The sequence below is a fragment of the Rhamphochromis longiceps genome, linkage group LG10, assembly GCF_057381845.1.
Source record: "Rhamphochromis longiceps isolate RC_006_pf linkage group LG10, R_longiceps_female_GT1.1, whole genome shotgun sequence".
Classification (NCBI taxonomy): domain Eukaryota; kingdom Metazoa; phylum Chordata; class Actinopteri; order Cichliformes; family Cichlidae; genus Rhamphochromis; species Rhamphochromis longiceps.
This window is the reverse complement of record NC_140566.1, coordinates 35067274-35084351: the sequence shown is the minus strand read 5'-3', so window position 1 is coordinate 35084351 and position 17078 is coordinate 35067274. Positions and strand designations below refer to the sequence as shown.

At 45.3% G+C, this 17078-nt stretch overlaps 2 protein-coding genes across 4 annotated transcripts; one reads left to right on the top strand and one right to left on the bottom strand.

Moving 5' to 3' along the window:
- The first annotated feature begins 1301 nt into the window (after window positions 1-1301).
- Window positions 1302-4127, top strand: LOC146661331 (P2Y purinoceptor 3). The gene is made up of 2 exons (XM_085419727.1): window positions 1302-1774; window positions 2862-4127. Exons 1-2 carry the CDS (start codon window positions 1332-1334, stop codon window positions 3769-3771), a joined length of 1353 nt encoding a protein of 450 aa, XP_085275853.1. The 5' UTR covers window positions 1302-1331; the 3' UTR covers window positions 3772-4127.
- A 2238-nt stretch (window positions 4128-6365) lies between these two features.
- LOC146661330 (uncharacterized) lies at window positions 6366-16599 on the bottom strand. Of its 3 annotated transcripts, none has more exons than XM_085421511.1 (9): window positions 16428-16599; window positions 15439-15669; window positions 15025-15163; window positions 13553-13698; window positions 12941-12993; window positions 11412-11536; window positions 10903-11010; window positions 9318-9527; window positions 6366-9167 (listed from the first exon to the last, which is right to left on the bottom strand). In XM_085421511.1, the coding sequence occupies exons 2-9, from the start codon at window positions 15639-15641 to the stop codon at window positions 8856-8858; spliced, it is 1296 nt and encodes a 431-aa protein (XP_085277637.1). In that variant the 5' UTR covers window positions 15642-15669; window positions 16428-16599; the 3' UTR covers window positions 6366-8855. The 3 variants fall into 3 exon arrangements, with proteins under 3 accessions (XP_085277637.1, XP_085277639.1, XP_085277638.1); XM_085421513.1 differs by having other exon boundaries at window positions 11424-11536; XM_085421512.1 differs by having other exon boundaries at window positions 15439-15664.
- Window positions 16600-17078: the final 479 nt, after the last annotated feature.

Genomic DNA, 17078 nt, shown 5'->3' with positions numbered 1-17078 from the left:
TACATAATGTTTACGGATTTGGAGACTATTTGCACATAAACTGAGTGTGTGTGCTTCTTATTACACAACCCACACTCAGTTTCACATGGGACAATTAAAAATACATGTGTTCTGTCAATTACTCCAAAGATGGGAATCCTGCTGAACCGGCTAAAGGGCGTGCCCAGAAAGACACATACTCTGAACTCTTCTCGTCAGTCACATCGAGACCAGGCCATATTTGAGACCAGGCAAATGGAAACAAAGGCAGTCTTTAATCTCTGCAATGCCTCCACACAGCAATAACTGCCATCACATCAAGCTTTTTTCCGGCGTTGAATATCCCTGCAAATAGCAATAAAACAGGTGTTGTGAAAGTTAGTAAATCCAACTGTGTGCTTGATTGAAGTATTCTTCTCTCTATAGTTTTGATCTTGACAAAGGAAGTCCCAGAAATCCATATCTAACAGAGTCAGTTGCAAAATTCCCAGAGTTCCCACCTCTAACACAGAATGTCGTCAATCTCAGCAAAACCACGTTTGTGCTGGTGCAACACACTAAACATCTTCATATGTTAGCTTGTAATCAAGTCACTTCTATTTTGACCTCACACTTCTTCTTTTATAAGATTTATATTTGATCATTTTAAACAGTTAAAAATTCCGAAACACAAACTTGACCCTAAGATGTGCACTGACACTCTGATCGCTGTTCAGAGGTTAGAGAACAATCTGCACGTGGAACCATTAATAGCTCAACTAATAAACATGGAATATACTCTAAAAATAACACCCTGTGCTTCAGCTGTTTCCTCTCAGAGACTTTGTGTTTTTACACGAAGCCACTATAATGTGCAGTATATAAATTCAAAGTAGAGCTCACAGCTGAGTTTCTACCCTACTGTATACTGACTTTAATCATACATATACATGACTCAGCCATTTGAGCAGCTGTGCACGGGGCGTCTTGACCCGCACTTCTTCAGTTATTGTGACACGGGCTTTAAAAAAACCTGACCCCAACATAGAACAGACCACCAGCCTGCTGTACGAACGGTCTGGAAAGTTTCATTAATGATTGAGGGGCTAATTGAGCGAGACAGAGTCTTCATCAGCATAACGTTGGTGGTACATTCTGAACAACCTTTCCCGAGAATAATGAGGCAATAAGGCTGTGTTTTCTTTGCTCTCTTTCCCTCTCTTGTCACAGAGACATGGATCAGTCAACATTGAGCCGAGACCGAGGATGGATAGATGGCTAGATAGATAGCACCTGAAGAGGAAGGAGCTGAGATGATGCCAGACAAGCCTGAACTAATCCTCTTCTGCCACAAATAGCCTCAGCGGTTCATCATGGGGTTGAGTCAAACCTCAAGCATCACCCCAGACATCAGCTTGCTGGCGGCAGTTGTGGCGAGCAACCATCTCAACACGTCAGGCACCTCGCACACCTCGACACTCCCTCTGCCTTCATGCAGTATCGATGAATCCTACAAATATGTCTTCCTACCCGTCTGCTACTCGCTGACCTTCCTTTTCAGCCTTACCCTCAACTCAGTGGTGCTCCTGCGCTCCTGCTGCCATCATGGACGTCGTTGGAACACTTCCCTGATCTATATGGTGAACTTGGCCACCACTGACCTGATGTATGGCCTGTCTCTGCCCTTCCTGGTGGCAAGCTATGTGCTGAGGGACTGCTGGGTGTTTGGGGACTTCATGTGCCGCCTCGTACGCTTCCTGTTCTACTTCAATCTCTACTGCTCCATCTTCTTCCTTACCTGCATCTCTGTGCACAGGTAGGACAGCCTAGAAACAGTGCAGCAAAATGAAAATGTAAAAGTTTATCTTCCGCATAAATGTTGTCTAAACTTTAACCAAAATACCAGAAAATCTGCACAATAAATACAAAAAAATGAAGGTTTTGTGAATATTTGGATTTAATGTAAGACTTTGTGAGTTTAATTTAAGTTTCCTGTCACGACCAACTCTCAGAGTTTACCAAGAGTTGGTTGTGGCAGATTTTCAGTTGGTGCCATTAAAGCTCAAGTTAAAGTCGGCTTGATGGCATCTTGCTGCTTTTTGTTGTTTATCAAATTGTTTTGTAATCGTTGTTATTATGAGACTGGTTTAGTAACTCAGATATCCAGCTCCTCCCCCTTTGTTTCCAGCTCATAACCAGAAGCACACTTTCACCGACACTACAAACAAATAATTACTGCTCATATTATTTCCTGGTAATGTTAATTTTTGATGGATTTCTCATCTTTGCGATTTGAACTTTGACTGGCTAACAGGAAATTAGCAAGCTATCAGATTCTTCTGATCTTTGAGCCCATCGGAAGTTGATCAGATGTTTGCAACAGGTGAGCTGATGGGTTTGACCTCAAAGCTTGTGATCAAAATAAACTGCCGACCTAACCAAAAGCCATTCTGTTAAAGAGCCACATAATTGTTCAGTAGGTTTGAATGGGTAAGCTTCAGCTGATAATTCGACCCCTGATAATCTGAACCTGACATCGTTGTCATCAGTCCATACTAAATAAAGGCTAGTTCTCATTTGCTCCATTAGCTCACTACCTCTAAGGTAGGTGTGGTTTATCTGTTAGTTTGTTAGCGGGATCACCTGATATGTTGCAGTCAGATTTGCATAAAAATACTATTTATGTGAAAGGTTGGCTTATACGTTAGTAATCAGGTGCTGAACTGAGATGAGAAGCTGTTTCCTTTCAGATCAACTCTTCTATGGATTTTTGACTTTCTGAGTTTTCTGTTATTTCTGTTTGACACATGGCTGAAAACAGTTTACATGAACCTCAGTGTAAATGCTGAATAAGCAGAGGTTAAACTGATGGACTGAACTGACCACTAGTCGTTTCTCCACAGGTATCTGGGGATCTGTCATCCAATGAGGACCATCACACTGGAAAGTAAGCGGGTGGTGAAGGGGATCTGCGCATTAGTTTGGGTGGTGGTCTTCATTCTCACCTGCCCCATCTTCAGGTTCGCCCAGACCGGATACGTTAGGCGCAGAGCTGGTGAGGCTGTTGAGCCTGGAGAAGGGAGCGATTATGGGAACAGAACTGGAGACCAGGTCGGCGAGGAGTACATAAACTGCTGGGATGATGCCATAGATAAGGAGTTTGCAGACTACGTCCCATATGGCATTGTTCTTCACCTTCTAGGTTTCTTTGTGCCCTTTGTCATCATTGCCTGGTGCTACTCCCACGTGGTCCGGACAATATTTCAGACCCTGCGCTCTCCTCCCAGTTCAATAGAGGGTGGCGAGGATGGACCAGTGGGTGACGGGTCTGTGGAAGGAGTTCGAGGGCGCGAGAGAACCTCCGTCTCTATTTCTGGCTCACAGTACTCACACTACATCCGCCGGCGGCGGAAATCCATTAAAACCATTGTCACTATCACACTGCTGTTTGCACTCTGCTTCCTACCCTTCCATGTGACTCGCACGCTCTTCCTGCTCCTGCGGCGGGGACAGCTTGGCGGCTGCAATGCCATGAAGACCGTCTCCATCTGCTACAAGGTCACCAGACCTTTGGCCTCCTGCAACGCATGGCTCAATGCTCTGCTCTACTTCCTCACGGGCGATAAAGGTGGCCCCAGCTGCTGGCCAGCCGAACGCACCATCCATCGAGACCGCCGGAACGGCTCCCTCTGGTGGCCGCTGAAGATCCTCAAAAGAGATGGAGTGGGAGAAGACGATCACGAGGTGGCCGAGAGGGTTGAAAGGGAGGTGCACATAGAGAACGAGTCCAAGTCCTCCAGAGTTATCTTCTAGGATGCCATAGATCCTCAGTGGGTTACAGGCCATGTGGGATTGCTGTTTTTGATTTGAGGATGTCTACAGACTCCTCAATGCACCACACATGGCATCGGTAATTTCTTAAGAAGAAGCATTTCCAACTTGTTAAAGCATACGAAAAAACTGCAGCGATACCTGGCCAGACGTTGTTACCAGTCAGTCTGAACAGTGGAATTGTTTGTAAAAATGAAAACAGTGACAAACTGATGGAGGAGATGGTGTCTATTTCAAATATTCTGTAACTGAATTGTAAACAAAGCTGTCAAATTGTTAAGTCCCAACAACAGAAACTCTGATATATTTATTCTTAATTTAGTGATTTGAGCTCCTGATGATTTCATGACCAGCAGCAAAGTGAGCTTGGTTCCTCCCCACTGTTGCCAAGTGGTGCTTATATGGGATGATCTGATTGTTGAGGTCCTTTCTTTAAAATAGTAGGCTATTTACCTTAAGTGCATTAAGAGGAGCTTTTCCATGTTGATTTGCCCGTTGATACTCTCAGTATGGATGATTCTGAAATGATTAGCTACCTGCATTAATCTGTTTTTATTTATTGTATTTATTTCTTTGACTCGCAGGCAGCCGCTCTCGAGCCCTGTAGTGGCTTTCACAAAGCAGAAACATTTCACTTCACACAGGAGGGAGGGACAATTTTTTGCTTTTAACGAATAAATCAAGAATTTCAACAATTCACAGCTGTATCGTCAAAGCTTGAAGGGAGGGCGGCTCGCGCCTTTCTCCTTCCGCCTTCCTTCGACAGTCCAAACACATGTATGCCTGGCTGTCTCATTGTGCTACACCTGCCCAGGTGCATGTCACCTTTGACAGCTGGGATAGGGTTGTGACCACAGCGGCGCTGCTTTGGATAAGTAGAAAAAAACAGATGGATGGGTTTGCAATGTTGAAAATACATATGAATCCTTTTTTATGTACTTTAATCTCTCAGAAAAAAGGCAGAGAAGAAAAATATTTGTACATGAATCCAGTGAAGGCCAAATTTGATTAAAGCTGCATGTTAAATATCTGTGAAATATGTTGAATTTTAAACAATAAGCATACAGATCACAAGGACACGGAGTCCTGACCAATCAGTAGAAACTGCTGTGTCAGTTTTAGTCAGTTTAGAAACACACTGTGTTTTCAGCACTGAGTTATTAACATTTTAAAGTGACCATTATGATTTTATGCTGCGACTTTTGCACCTGCTGACTGCAGCCGTGCCGGCCCGGCTGTTTGGATGGATCTCCTTCAGAGGCACGCGCTGCAGCTTCCTGTCATGTTGTTGTCCAGCCTGGGTCACTCTGTGATATCACACCTCATTTCTTTGATGTGTTTGTGGGACTTTGTCTGGATTAAAGTGGGTTGTTGAACTCAGCTCTCTGTGCGGCCTTGTTTGTGGATCTGTCTTTGCTCAGAAATGTTTAATCAGCTTTTTCAGAGACAAATCAGCCGGGCTTCTGCTGACATCATACAATAACTAATACTAAGCAGCCTTCATGTCATCACTGTTATTTATTACACAGTTTTAGATTCTGGGTGAAACTTTCATAGAAAGTCCAGCTGAAGCTGACAGGATACTAAACTGGTGGCTGAGTGGTGTCACTGCACAGGAACACGTCTCCAAAACATCCCAGACATAATCAAGCAATTGTGTTTTCACTGTTAAACAAATGTTAACCTCAAACTATCATCAGAGAAACAAAGGTTAAATCAGAGGCAGCGGTTTCCCTCTCTGTGTTCATCTTTCACTCATGTTCCAAACGTGCTGCAACATCTTCACATCACCAAAATCAGAAGAAAGTGGAAAAAACTCACATCTGACGTTATTTTTTGTACACAGATTAAATAGCACCAGAAATCTTTGGCACAACTTCACCTACTTCTAAGGTGCATGCATGAGAAACTAACACCACACAGGTGTCGAACTCCAGGCCTCGAGGGCCGGTGTCCTGCAGGGTTCAGATGTGTCCTTGATCCAACACAGCTGATCTAAATGGCTAAATTACCTCCTCAACATGTCTTTAAGTTCTCCAGAGGCCTGGGAGCTTGAGGGTCCTGCAGTATCTTAGCTGTTCCCAGGACTGCGCTCTTCTGGACAGAGATCTCCGACGTTGTTCCCGGGATCTGCTGGAGTCACCCTCCTAGTGCTCCGATTACCACTGGGACCACCATTCTCAAGATTCTCGTGTTTCTTCTTCCTGATGTTGCTGTCATTCAGGGTCACTACATCGATCACTACGGCCGTCTTCTTCTGTTTGTCTACCACCACTATGTCCGGTTGGTTAGCCACCACCGGTTTGTCCGTCTGTATCTGGAAGTCCCACAGGATCTTAGCTCGGTCATTCTCCACCACCATAGGGGGCGTGTCCCATTTTGACCTCGGGACTTCCAGGTTATACTCGGCACAGATGTTCCTGTACACTATGCCGGCCACTTGGCTATGGCGTTCCATGTATGCCCTGTCTGCAGGCATCTTGCTGTTATGTGCAGCCTGCAGCTGGGGTCTTGTCTGGTGTGGCAGACCCCAGCCTCCATGGACTTAGAGTTTGTTCCTATGCTGCCATGTTTAGTGTTTTCCAACACACACACACACACACACACACACACACACACACACACACACACACACACACACACACACACACACACACACACACACGTGTATTTTTGACTAATACAGTGAGCCGTCTTTACCAGAAATGACATCTTATTGTCCAGGCTTTCTCAGAGCTAACAATTAGATTCTTTTCCCGACACATGCTGGCAGACAAGCATTCCTGAGTTGCACTTAGAGCATATCTGTGTAGTGGACAGAATTAATATTACACCAACTGCAGACAGTTATTCTGGAGACACACAAAACAGTCTGTGTGGACTCATTAAGTTTATTTACAGGAGCCGTGCTGTATAAACACGACAGAAAGAAACCTTAAGATTAGAAAGGAAACAAAACTGCAACACGACTACAGCATGTGTGGTGAGCTAACACAAAACAAACACGGATCTCACTCCCACCAAGATAAACTAAGCTTTACACAGTGAACACTTTTATTACTTACTAAACTAAAAATAACCAAAACAAACAAGTAAAATGACGAGATGGACGACAAATAGTGAGTTTCCCTCTAAAAACAAGAGCTGATGCAACATTAAGGTATTTTATTAGGAGGGTGGTGCCTCCATAACTTCTCTCACTACACCCAAGATCTTCAACAAAAAATCAGAAAATTAAGGAACTCATTGAACTAAATTACCAAAGAAAAACTTAAAGCTTATCACAGAACAGAAACAGTGACGATTATAACTGATCCTCTTATGGCCTCTGACAGCGGACTAATCTCTGTGATTGTCCAGGCCCCATCTTATCTTAATGACCTTGTAGTACCATATCACCCTATTAGAGCACTTCGCTCTCGCTCTGCAGGCCTACTTGTTGTTCCTAGAGTATTTAAAAGTAGAATGGGAGGCAGAGCCTTCAGTTTTCAGGCCCCTCTTCTGTGGAACCAGCTTCCAGTTTGGATTCAGGAGACAGACACTATCTCTACTTTCAAGATTAGGCTTCAAACTTTCCTTTTTGCTAAAGCATATAGTTAGGGCTGGACCAGGTGACCCTGAATCCTCCCTTAGTTATGCTGCAATAGACGTAGGCTGCCGGGGATTCCCATGATGCACTGGGTGTTTCTTCTTCACTCACTATGTGTTTATACACCTCTCTGCATTTAATAATTAGTGCTTATTAATCTCTGACTCATCCACAGCGAGTCTTTGTCCTTGAAATAATGAACGTTTATTGTAACGATTGAGGTAGATTTGAGTGTACAATGTTTATTAGAGGCAGCTCTGCTAATCACAGCAGAGGGTGGCACTAGAAGGTGATTAAATCTACAAAGCTTGGTCCTCTGTGGAGCTGGAACCATGATTTCACAGTAATCTGATTACACTTTGAGAGTTCCCGTCAGCCCTGAATCATAGGATATCGCTGCAGGGATCAGCCCATTAAAAACACAGTGACCGTCCAAATCTCAGCATATAAAGTGCAGTTAGTGATAATGTCACTGTGTAGAGCTCACTCTGCCTGCTGCCAGCTGTGGGCAAACACATTTAGATTCATGCTGTGAGATGATTTCTGAAGGCCTGAGAATCAGCTTGATTGGCTCATTTAAAATGAGCTGAATCGACTCCTGAGAGGAAACGGGGCCTGCGATCCTGCCGCGCTCTGCGCTCTAATCACACCTTCAGATTGTGAGGTAAAACCTACTGCAGTGCTTCGCTTTCTGCCTGTCGGCGTCACAGATTTGCTTCTATTTGTGTCATCTAAAACCTGCCAACACCTCGTTGCACAGACTCACAGTCTCATCTCTGTAGCAGCATCAGTGCTGGAGGTCTCTATAACCTGCAAATAATCAGCACCGCCCTTCCTGTGTCTGTTTCTTCACAGGACAACTGTGAGCACTAACTGTCCTTTATAATAGTAATTAAAACTAAAAGCAAAGTGCCATTGTTATAAACTCCAGTCACATATATTAGTGACAGCTCTGGAGTCACACCAGTTTACATCACGGACTCACAGGGAGTAAAAGCAGCCTTCACAAATCAATATGTATTAAATACTTTGGACTTTTAGACCAATAAAATTCTGAGGTGTGTTTTCAACAGCGGCTTTAGCAGGCGAGAACATTTATCACACAGTAAGCACAAAAGTTGAAGCATTGGAATATTTGTAAGGTGGTTCTTGAGACCACTCTTTGTGTTCTGAGCTAAATTGGGGGCTCATCCGAGATTTGTGCATCCTATAAAATTTGCTTGTTCAATGATGCTGCTTTTAAGTGAAGTGTCGATGTATTTTGGTTTGATGACTTATTAGCCTTTATTAGCTGCAGCGGGAGTTTAAATATAAAAGGTTTTCATTGGCTAATCAGTATAATTACGGATGAGGGTGGAAGTCCTCAATCTAAGCAAGTGTAGTAAATTTGAAGAGGGGCAGAGGGAGCAGGCCTCTCAGGTACAGCCTGATGCGGCGCTAGAGACTCAGCTTCCTTTGCACACCTGCCCTTCACCGATTAATTGATCAGCTCCCACTCCAAGTCGCTGATCAGCCTGTAATTGAGCTTCCGGTAGTTTTTGGGGTGAATCTGTCGCTGCCGCCACACCTCCTCATACAGGCTGCGTATGACCGTAGGCAGCAGTGGGAAGCCAGCGGTGCGAGCCAGTGTGTTGCAGTACTCCCACTGATCCTGGTCCAAGATCAGCAGGTGGCGATGCTGGACTCCCCGCTCCAGCTTCTCCTGCAGCTCCCGCCGGACCTCATCCTCCATCTGAACTCGAGAGGGTAACGTGACCGAGCCCTCCAACACGGCCAGGGCGAACTGGACCTGCAGCGATAGAAGACAAACGAACCTAACAACCGAAGCTACCTAACAAACGGCATTCAAACCAGAGTAAGTCCGCTCTGCTTCTTAGAAAGTCGACACTGGGACTGCTGCAGTGGAGAACAGTGGGTATGACGGTACACTGCCGCTCACCTGGCAGTTGAAGTTGGGGAAGGGGCAGATGATCTTGCAGATGCCGATGAAAAAGAGCGAGGGGAAGGCGGGTGGCACCAGAAAGCGGTACAGAGGTGACATCATCTGGTCCTGGATGTCCAGACCCAGCTGGGCTGCGTCCAAGAACGGAAACCTGAAGTTATACCCGGTGCAGAACATCAGGACATCCGCCTCCGTCACCGAGCCGTCCTGGAACCCATCACAGTGTCAAATACAACCAACCAATCACAGGAGGCGTCTGCTTGAACTTTATTATATGCAGTGGCTTGCAAAAGTATTCGGCCCCCTTGAACTTTCCCACATTTTGTCACATTACAGCCACAAACATGAATCAGTTTTATTGGACTTCCAGGTGAAAGACCAACACAAAGTGGTGCACACGTGAGAAGTAGAACGAAAATCATACATGATTCAAACATCTTTTACAAATAAATAACTGCAAAGTGGGGTGTGCGTAATTATTCAGCCCCCTTTGGTCTGAGTGCAGTCAGTTGCACATGCACGTTGCCTGATGAGTGCTAATGACTAAATAGAGTGCACCTGCGTGTAATCTAATGTCAGTACAGATACAGCTGCTCTGTGACGGCCTCAGAGGTTGTCTAAGAGAATATTGGGAGCAACAAAACCATGAAGTCCAAAGAACACAGCAGACAGGTCAGGGATGAAGTTATTGAGACATTTAAAGCAGGCTTAGGCTACAAAAAGATTTCCCAAGCCTTGAACATCCCACAGAGCACTGTTCAAGCGATCATTCAGAAATGGAAGGAGTATGGCACAACTGTAAACCTACCAAGACAAGGCCGTCCACCTAAACTCACAGGCCGAACAAGCAGCTGATCAGAAATGCAGCCAAGAGGCCCGTGGTGACTCTGGACGAGCTGCAGAGATCTACAGCTCAGGTGGGGGAATCTGTCCATAGGACAACTATTAGTCGTGCACTGCACAAAGTTGGCCTTTATGGCAGAGTGGCAAGAAGAAAGCCATTGTTAACAGAAAACCATAAGAAGTCCTGTTTGCAGTTTGCCACAAGCCATGTGGGGACACAGCAAACATGTGGAAGAAGCTGCTCTGGTCAGATGAGACCAACATGCAAAACGCTATGTGTGGAAAACTAACACTGCTCATCACTCTGAACCATCCCCACTGTCAGATATGGTGGTGGCAGCATCATGCTCTGGGGGGGCTTCTCTTCAGCAGGGACAGGGAAGCTGGTCAGAGTTGATGGGACGATGGATGGAGCCAAATACAGGGCAACCTTGGAAGAAAACCTCTTGGAGTCTGCAAAAGACTTGAGACTGGGGCGGAGGTTCACCTTCCAGCAGGACAACAACCCTGAACATAAAGCCAGGGCAACAATGGGATGGTTTAAAACAAAACATATCCATGTGTTAGACTGGCCCAGTCAAAGTCCAGATCTAAATCCAATCCAGAATCTGTGGCAAGATCTGAAAACTGCTGTTCACAAACGCTAATCTGACTGAGCTGGGGGGCCGAATACTTTCACAAGCCACTGTCTCAGGTGGACTTCCTGCAGTGGAGGATTAATACAGTTGAGGTCAGTCACCTGGAAGCGAATTCTGCCGTCGTCCTCGACGGCCTCTACTGAGCTGGACTGTTGAATCCCATCAGGCAGAGGGAAGGTGATCCGAGGGCGGCGGTGACTCAGAGTCACCTGTGAGATGAAGAAAGAAAAACACGCCGTGAGTCTAAAGCTCCGTCACACGCTTTCTGCACTCGCTGCTCGTCCCAGGCTGCAGTTATGCAGCGTAACCTGCTGTTAACTTCTTTAAAGACACAATTATACGTCTTTGCTCTCGCTCCTCTTCCTCCTGCTCTCTAACCAGAGGCTTCCTGTGGCTTTGTCAAACAGTTAATACAAATGTAGGAACATGCACCCTCTGTCTATCACCTGGCACCTTCCTCCCATCAGAGGAGGAACCCACTGGTGCCCAGTGGGTTCCTCCAAAATAATCTCACACTCGTCAGGCATTCTGGTAGGTCAACTAAAATATGCAAGAAATAAAGATAATAATAATAAAAATAATACATCTGCATGCAGATGTTAGTTGTTACCTGGGCACCCACATTGGCCAACTCGAGGGAAATATCCAGACCTGATGCTTTGGCTCCCAGAACGACCACCGACTGACCCGCAAACGGCTCCGCGAATCGATACGAGTGACTGTGGAGCACTTTCCCTGCACACAGAGAGGCACACTGGTTCTAGAATGGATCACTGGGAGGGATGCTCTGTGCAGCGGTGACAGCTGTTCCAGAGTAGGCGGGGTAAAAGTTGTCCCACAAGGCTGGCCGACATGATAGACGATGGGCAAGGCTGTGAATACTCAAGACTGTGTTTATTGAACGCAGTATGGAGAAGAACAACGAGAATTAAGAGACCTGGTGACCAGTGATGGACGTTAGACCAGCTGTAAAACTGGAGGCAGTTTGTTCGCACTAACCACAACAACTACCATCTTCATCTGATGCGGCCCCCCTGGCGCCAGCTGGATGCTCAAGGCAAAAGCTGACGGGAATAACACAACTCTCCGTTAGATAACAAAACAGCTGCTGTGACTCCTCATTCAAGGTCACCGGCGCCGACCGAAGATTGCTGACTTTTGCATAACCGGGTGAAGGGACACTTTCTCTCCGCTGAACACGGAACACACACGCATGTACACTGATGCAGACCTACACTCACCTCCACCCCCTCCAAACGCCTTCGAAGCTTATGTCTTTATGTTGTGAGATGTGCTGATTCGTGTGTTGAGGTGTTTTTTTCTGTTCTCAAACTGATCTCCCTGTTGGAGCTCAGTCTGGGAGGAGTTCTTTTCTTCTCCTCGTCTTTCCTCATGTTGTGCATTTTCCATGGTTTCGGTTCGGGTGGCTGCTCGTGGGGTCGACCGGCCAGAGCTACCTAGCCTGACCGGTCTCCCCAATGTGATGTTTGTGCATTGTATATACGGTCGGCAGGGTGTCTGTCTTAATTGCCCCTTGGAGATAAATAAAGTCTCTCTGACTGACTTGGCTGAGCTGCCTGTTGAGCTTTCATTCAAACTTCTTTGGTGTCCAGAAGCCTCTGAAACCTCTGATTTTACCAACTGACTGAAACACGAAGGTTTCCCGGAGGTGTCTGAACACACCCGGAGGTACGCTTTGTGGGGATTCAGCACAAAATGAGAACAATGCTGGTGTGTCTAACCAGCCACACAAACATTCCTGAAGCTCACACCGATGCGGCTCAGTTTGAAGTGTCACGATCTGCTGTGAACTCGCAAAACTGTCCACACCTTCAGTGTGCAGCAGACAGAAAGGAGAGGACTGAGCTCTGAGCGCAGTCCTTCCGCTGATCCAATCTAGCACCAGCGAACCTCGATTTACTAAACTGACACAGATTAATGCTAATCACGACTGAGTGTTTACAGATGTTACTGAGGCTTAAACACAAGAATAAACCTGATGAAGTCATCAGCAGTTCACTGCATTCATTCAATCTCCTCAGAAAAACAAATTTCTATCATATCAGGAACTTTTCATTAAAATACTTGCTTGTTGTAAAAGCTTTGTTTTTGTTATGAAGGCATAAATGTTTGTTTTACCTTTAAAGTTCTCGATGCCTGGTATGAGTGGGATGTGAGGGTCTGAGTAGTGCCTTTAAAACAGACGAGAATAAGAGTCAAAATAATAAGAGCCGCTGAAGCAGGTGAACTCAGAGCTTTGGCACCCTCAAGTGGCAGCAGGGGGCAGAGGCTTTTATTCTGAAGTAAAGCCTACAGAGTCATTTCAAAATAAAATGCTCACCTTCAAATTAAGAGCTTTAATACACACTTTGTAACTTTCTGCTTTTGGATAAAATCTTTTTCTTTCTCCAAAACACAAAATCTTAGACTTCACAAGATTCACACTTTTATTTGTAAATGTCAACATTTAAAGACTTTTAAAAAAAGACATCGTATTAAAGTTGCACTCTGGAATAATTAGTGAATGCAAATATGTTGAATCGCAGCCACACGCTGACCAGGTGTTACGGCTCATTAGCCAATGAGATGCTGTAGTTTAACCTTTGATTTAATGAAACTTTAAACTACGTCTGAGACCATCAACTCATGGGCGAAGTGTTGGTCACAGAACCAGATTCATATGTTTCTGCACTATTACTTTTATTTGCCATCGCCCCCTGCTGGTCATTAGAACGCAGTGTGTGATCTCACCCCGAGCAGACGAAGACAGAGTCAAACGTCTCAGTTTTCTGATGACCTGAAGAATCAGATGATGTCACTTCCCACGCCGTCCTCTCCTCCACCTCGCCCTCTGTCGTCACATTGACGGGCTTCACGCTTTCCACGACAGTGTTGAACTGACAAAAAGAGTCACAGTGAGGAAAGTGGCGCCGCGGGAGGTTTACTTTTGTATTGTATCATATTTGAGACAAATCAGATCTCTTAGAAAATTCAAGGCGAGCAGATTTTTATTGACGGAGCTGAAATCGTCTCCAAGTCTCTGATGATCCTGGGGTCCACACCGGTGGCAGGTACTCAGGTGTTGGCTTTATACTAGAGAGCAGTTTAGTCATATTAGAAACTCCATCAGTGACGAAGCATCAGGCTGTTCCTGGATGCAGCGATGTTTCCTTATGTTTAACACCCTGTTACAGCCAATCAGATCACTGTCACGGCTTCATAAACCAGAACTAAAAAAACTCAGGACAACAAACCACAATCACACTTGTTTCTTTCAGGGATTCTGAAAAATAACCAGCCACGTAACATTAACCAGGTCAGGACTACTATTGGATGGATGGACTTTGTGTTTAGTGCTGTGACGTAGTGTTTGTGTAACTGCTGGATCTTTATTTGGGTTTTATGGTTTATTTAATACAGCGTGTGCCTGCAGAGGGAACATAAATGAGATGATGAATAAAGAAAAAGGAAATGAAAACTTTGTTTTGAGTTTGAGTTCGGTGTGTCACACCAGGCTTTATGAACAGCTTTCATTAAGCCTGAGGAAGCAACACCGCTGGTACATTTTCATGTACAAAGCATGCTGGGTAATCGCCTTGATTATCTTTATTGCCTATGAACAGCTGTTAGGATTGTCGCTCGTGTTTCTGGTACCAGGAGTTAAAACAGAAAGTTCAAACGAACGAAAGCTGCTTTTATCCAGCTGGGAAACTTGAAACCTCAGATCTTCTACTGCAGAGTGCGTCTGTGATCCTGATCAGGTCTCTGTTGAACCAGATTTTACTCTCTTGGTTAAATACAAGAAGCAGTCGAGCTGGTTGGAGCCTCGCTTCAGACTGTGGCTCGGAGTTAACATCTCCATGGTCACGGCTGTGGTCTTTCCCACAAACTCCACACTCTTACTTTTTACAGATGCAGACATTTTTCAATTTTCAATCCAATCAATGTTATTTAAAACAACAGCTGCCTCCAGGCGCTTTATACTGTAAAGACTCTACAATAAAACAAAGAAAGGAATAAAACATTACTGAGTCGATATTTTCCTTTCTGCACTCGAAGGGCATTAAATACAAAATGCTGCCATCGATAAAGATTTTAACTGAATCGTAAAGTCTACACGTATCACAAAGCAGCCACCTGCACCCTTCACTACATGACATCACAGACTGTGTTATGAGAGCCAGCAGCTTAAATCTGACTCAGAAGAATCCCGGGCGACTCACCCGGATGTGAGGCCGGATGCCGTGGCTCTGGCAGTACCTCTCCAGGTACCTCTGGACCTCCTGATGGGGCAGGAAGCTGCTAAGCTGGGGTTCAAAGGGGAAGTCCGGGAACATCATCACCTCCTTGGGCAGGTTGGTCCTGTCGGAATATCAGAAAACATTAACTGCGAGCACAGAAAGGAAACTTCACTGCAGCTCAGCCTTTCTCTCATGTTCATGTCAATGTAGGAGACTGCAGAGAGAACGAGCCCACAGGAAAGGACCAGAAACAACTGTGACTTTAGGCTTTAGTCGAGTCAGGACTGAAGCGTTAAGGATGACTTTACAACATAAATTATGCAAAGCTGCTCTCGTGAAACGTGGAGCCGGCCCTCGCAGCGAGCCCATCGATGGTGTGCAGACAGGTGAGCCTACCTGAGGTCTCTGTACATGCTGCTGTGCACCGGCAGCCCGTTATCAAGCTTTCCAACACGTTCGTCGTAACACCAGGTGCCGCCTACGTTTTCAGAGAGCTCGAACACCACCGGAGGAGCGAAGCGGCCTGAACGGGACAGGATGTGCCTGGCCGCGCAGAGTCCGGCTGCTCCGGCACCGACCACCGCCACCCGCTGCAACATCAGGTCTGTGCTGGTGACTCCACCTGAACTGAGCACGGAGACACAAACGCTCGAGATGAGGTCTGGTTATCACAGTGAGTAAACATGAGTGTGCATGCTGTATGAATACAGTACGTGCTGATCTGCTCCACCTCATTTCCTGTTGTAAATCTATGTTCCAGTGCTACGTGCTCACATCAAACACAGCACACAGACGGATAACTAGGTGATAACTGATTAATGTGAAATATTTCCGAGCATCAAAATGATCTTTTTGCTGGTTTTGGCTTTGCGCTCCAGAAGAAGCCCCGCCCACCTGCTGATTAAATGTTCTGTTTATGAGGGGCAGCCAATCAGAAGAAAACTGGCATAAAGAGGCAGGAGTTGAAACTAGCGGAACTGAAGCTCTGATTATTTTGAACCCTGTTAGAGTCAAAGAATAAAAGGTATGTGAGTCTAAAGGTCACAGGTGACGCTGTGACTCTAATTTACAGTTTAACCCAGCCTGGACTTGGACCTGCAGGCTGCCACTTTACAGTCCGAGCCATTAGCTCCGCTCCTCCACACTTCACAGATGAGCAAATATGAACAACTCCCTTATCAGAATGCTAACAAGCTAACTCAGCCACAGTTTCATAAATCACGTTTATTCAACCCCATATTGCAAACTGCGCATGCCCACACCAGGCGGCCACAAACTTTTTAAGTCTACCTGTCAGTGCAGATCGCTCCGTTGCTACATTAAAGTCGGCACTTTTAAACAAAACACCCCGATTAATCAGTGATGATGAAGAAACAAGGAGTTACCGTCGTCCCGCTCAACCGTTTCCCGTCCCGGTGTCCGCGGAAATAAGCGAAAACATCGCTTAAACGTTAGCTAACTGAACCGCTGGGCGTCCATCCAGGTACCGAGGCACGACTCACGTCTCAACACCGCTCGGTTACCGCACAACGGCCCTGGTGTTACGGAGAAAACGGTCCCGTGTCTTCCGCTAACGTAATCAAAAAACTTCCGGAGTCCTTCACAATAAAAGCAGATAAGGACGTTTAGCGCCAGAAAACGGCAAAAATAATATTTTATTTTATTCTATTTTCAATACATTTTAGCTTCATTTAGTTTCCTGAGTGGATTTACTTTACTCAGATGTATTATTATGATTTTGTTTCCTCTGTTACATTTTATTGCTGGTATTATTTTATTTATCTATCGAACTATTTGTGTATTTATTTTAGCTGAACAGTCCTCCGATCAACGCTTCCTGTTTTTAGATAAACGGACTTTATTATTTTGAAAAAATAGTTCGATGATAGTTTAGGTTTTAGTGTATTAACCATCCTATTACGGCTGCTTGTCGTGTCAGTATTTAACAAAAATGACTTAAACTACATGTCCGGGTTTCTTTTGAAGTTAATTTTATAATAAAATGTTTGTTAGCTGTATCAGCCAGCTGACCTCTG